Genomic DNA, 2,596 nt, shown 5'->3' on the forward strand with positions numbered 1-2,596 from the left:
CCGAGCGCTTTGCGTTTACTTGGTCTTGGCGGGCTTCTCAGTCTTCTTGGGCAGCAGCACAGCCTGGATGTTGGGCAGCACACCACCCTGAGCGATGGTGACTCCCCCAAGGAGCTTGTTGAGCTCCTCGTCATTGCGCACAGCCAGCTGCAAGTGACGCAGGATGATACGAGTCTTCTTGTTGTTGCGGGCTGCGTTGCCAGCCAGCTCCAGGATCTCAGCGGTCAGGTACTCGAGCACAGCTGCCAGGTAAACAGGGGCGCCGGCTCCTACACGCTCGGCATAGTTGCCTTTATGCAGCAGTCTGTGGACACGACCCACGGGGAACGGGATGAGCGGGTCTTGGCCTTAGCTCTGCCTGACGTTCATGCCTCCAAAGATGACTCATCTGGTTTCTGAAGATACTCTTTGACAAGACTGACAATTGTCGATACTTCTGCCATGGCACCTTTACCTTCATCTCCACACACTAGCTTTTTGGCAACGCAGGGGATTTCCACATATCCAAACTCTTTCAGTCTGGATACCTGCTGGGCTGTAATAGGATGCAGCCACATAGCTGTGTTCATTGCAGGGCAGAAGAGAAGAGGACGACTGGTATCCCAGGCTCTTACCACACACGTCAGCAGATTATCACAAATACCACTAGCAATCTTTCCAAGACTGTTGGCATCAAGAGGGGCAATGACAAGTAGATCTTCCCAACGCCTTAGCTCAATGTGTAGCACAGGGTCAGATCTCTGTTTCCACAGCTCCCATTCATCCTCGTCACTGTAGATTTTGACTGACACCTCAGCAGAATTATAGAAGTGCTTGGCATGCTCTGTAGTGACTACTCGTACATCCACCCCGGAGAGATCAAGAAGCTGGGAGACCAAAAGAGGCAGTTTCAAGGCTGCAACACTCCCTGTCACTCCAACAAGGACATTAAATGTCCCGGAAGTTTTCAACAAATCAGTTTTTAAACTTGACATGTGGTCGTCTTGCTGCCAGTCAGCAAAAAGAGTTGCTTTTTTTTTTCCTTCTTTAAAGTCTGTGAGCCTCCAACCGGCGCGCAACGTTTCACGTCCTGTGTAACTAAAACGATTTCCTATGTGCTCTCAGTAACATGCTGCAGGATTGTTTAAGATACAAACACTGCAGCCCGGCAGCTCCGCCTCCATCCTCTGCACATGCTCAGACCGTCTGAGCCTCTCTGATTTCTGTCAAAACATTTTGTTCTTTACTCCAAGGTTCATTTGTATTTCTTTACATTTCCAACACTTTCTCCTTCAGCGTTTATTCATCGGCCACTTTGGAAAAGCTTTTCTTGTTTTTAATAAACTAAACTAAACGTCTGGTGACGACGAGGATGAAGAACACCACCATGAAATCATCATCACCATCACATTTATTTAGTCTCTGATGGTTTTTATCTGTGTGGAAATAAAACCCATTAAAACCCTGATCAGCTGTTTCTGTAAACAAGTGTGACATCATCAATACGCATCATTTCTGATGATTTAAAGACACAGGCACACTAGAGAAACAACAACAGAAGAAGAACTCTGGTCCACGTCTCCATCACGCCGTCCTGCTCCGAACGTCAGGGTGTCGTTGGAATGATGTCATCAGACTCCTCTCTCTGCTCTTGAGTTCAGAAATGGCATTAACGCCCCGCCCCCTCCTGCTCAGTATCGTTTGTCCTCCAGCGGCGTGGCCACGGTCACCTCTTTGCTCCCAAAGTCCCAGAAGGCCGTCATGTGGAAGGCCATGTTGGAGAAAACCACCAGGTACTCAAAGGCGGCGAACAGGGAGTAGATTCCTGCTTCACAGTATTTGTTGTGGCGTCTGAAGAAGTAGGCAGCGATCACACAGCAGCTGATGTTGAACAGGAAGAGACGCAGCTTCCAGTGATATGATGTCACTTCCTCTGAGCTCACGTAGTGTCTCTTGATGACGTACCACAGCCAGCACGTAATGAGCATGTGCACCAGCGAGCTCCCTATGAACGTGATGAACCCGTACTTATGAACGCTGTAGGTTTCCGTGGACGACACGTACGTGAGCATCACCAGGCCGGTGTTCTCGGCGAGGCTGCAGAGGAGCGCCAGCCCGCTCAGCAGCAGCTCCGGAAGCCTGTTGGTGAAGCGGCTGCGGTAGAAGCTGAAGTAGGCGAAGGCCACCAGGTACCGCGGTGCCGAGTGGAGCCCGATGCAGCCGCGCCAGATGTAGCGCTCGGGCGCACTGCTGATGGCGGAGCTGATGGACGGGAGGTAGTTGGACACCTTACAGTGTGTGTACGTCGCTTCCTCATAGTGGTACCAGAGGGAGATGAAGATACAGGCGATGAAGCCGGTCACCGGCAGCAGAACCGTCCCCACGGAGAAGCTTTTGAAAGGCAGCCGGATGAGGAACCGGTCCCGGTCCAGGTCCAGGTCCAGGTTGCTGTACGGCCCCTGAAGCATCCTTCACGGCTCCCGAGGCTAGCTCCGATCAACTCAAAGCCTCGCTTATATTTCCGCAGAGCGCGGGCGGATTCGTCACGCACCAATCGCAGAGAGGCTTGCGGCAGCGCGCAAATTCAATGCACTTTTCTCCAATGAGCAGCACACAC

The 2,596-nt window shown here is 51.6% G+C and overlaps 1 protein-coding gene and 2 pseudogenes across 1 annotated transcript; all 3 read right to left on the reverse strand.

The window, feature by feature from the left end:
• On the reverse strand, positions 1–356 carry LOC102214132 (histone H2A-like; annotated as a pseudogene).
• A 9-nt stretch (positions 357–365) lies between these two features.
• ppcdc (phosphopantothenoylcysteine decarboxylase) lies at positions 366–1,163 on the reverse strand. Its single transcript, XM_005755436.1, has 2 exons — positions 1,137–1,163; positions 366–986 (listed from the first exon to the last, which is right to left on the reverse strand). Exons 1-2 carry the CDS (start codon positions 1,161–1,163, stop codon positions 366–368), a joined length of 648 nt encoding a protein of 215 aa, XP_005755493.1.
• Positions 1,164–1,670: 507 nt separating this feature from the next.
• LOC102213842 (post-GPI attachment to proteins factor 2 pseudogene) lies at positions 1,671–2,447 on the reverse strand (annotated as a pseudogene).
• Positions 2,448–2,596: the final 149 nt, after the last annotated feature.

The sequence above is a fragment of the Pundamilia nyererei genome, unplaced genomic scaffold (assembly GCF_000239375.1).
Source record: "Pundamilia nyererei isolate P.nyererei 1_Seehausen unplaced genomic scaffold, PunNye1.0 scaffold01488, whole genome shotgun sequence".
NCBI classification, from domain to species: Eukaryota; Metazoa; Chordata; class Actinopteri; order Cichliformes; family Cichlidae; genus Pundamilia; species Pundamilia nyererei.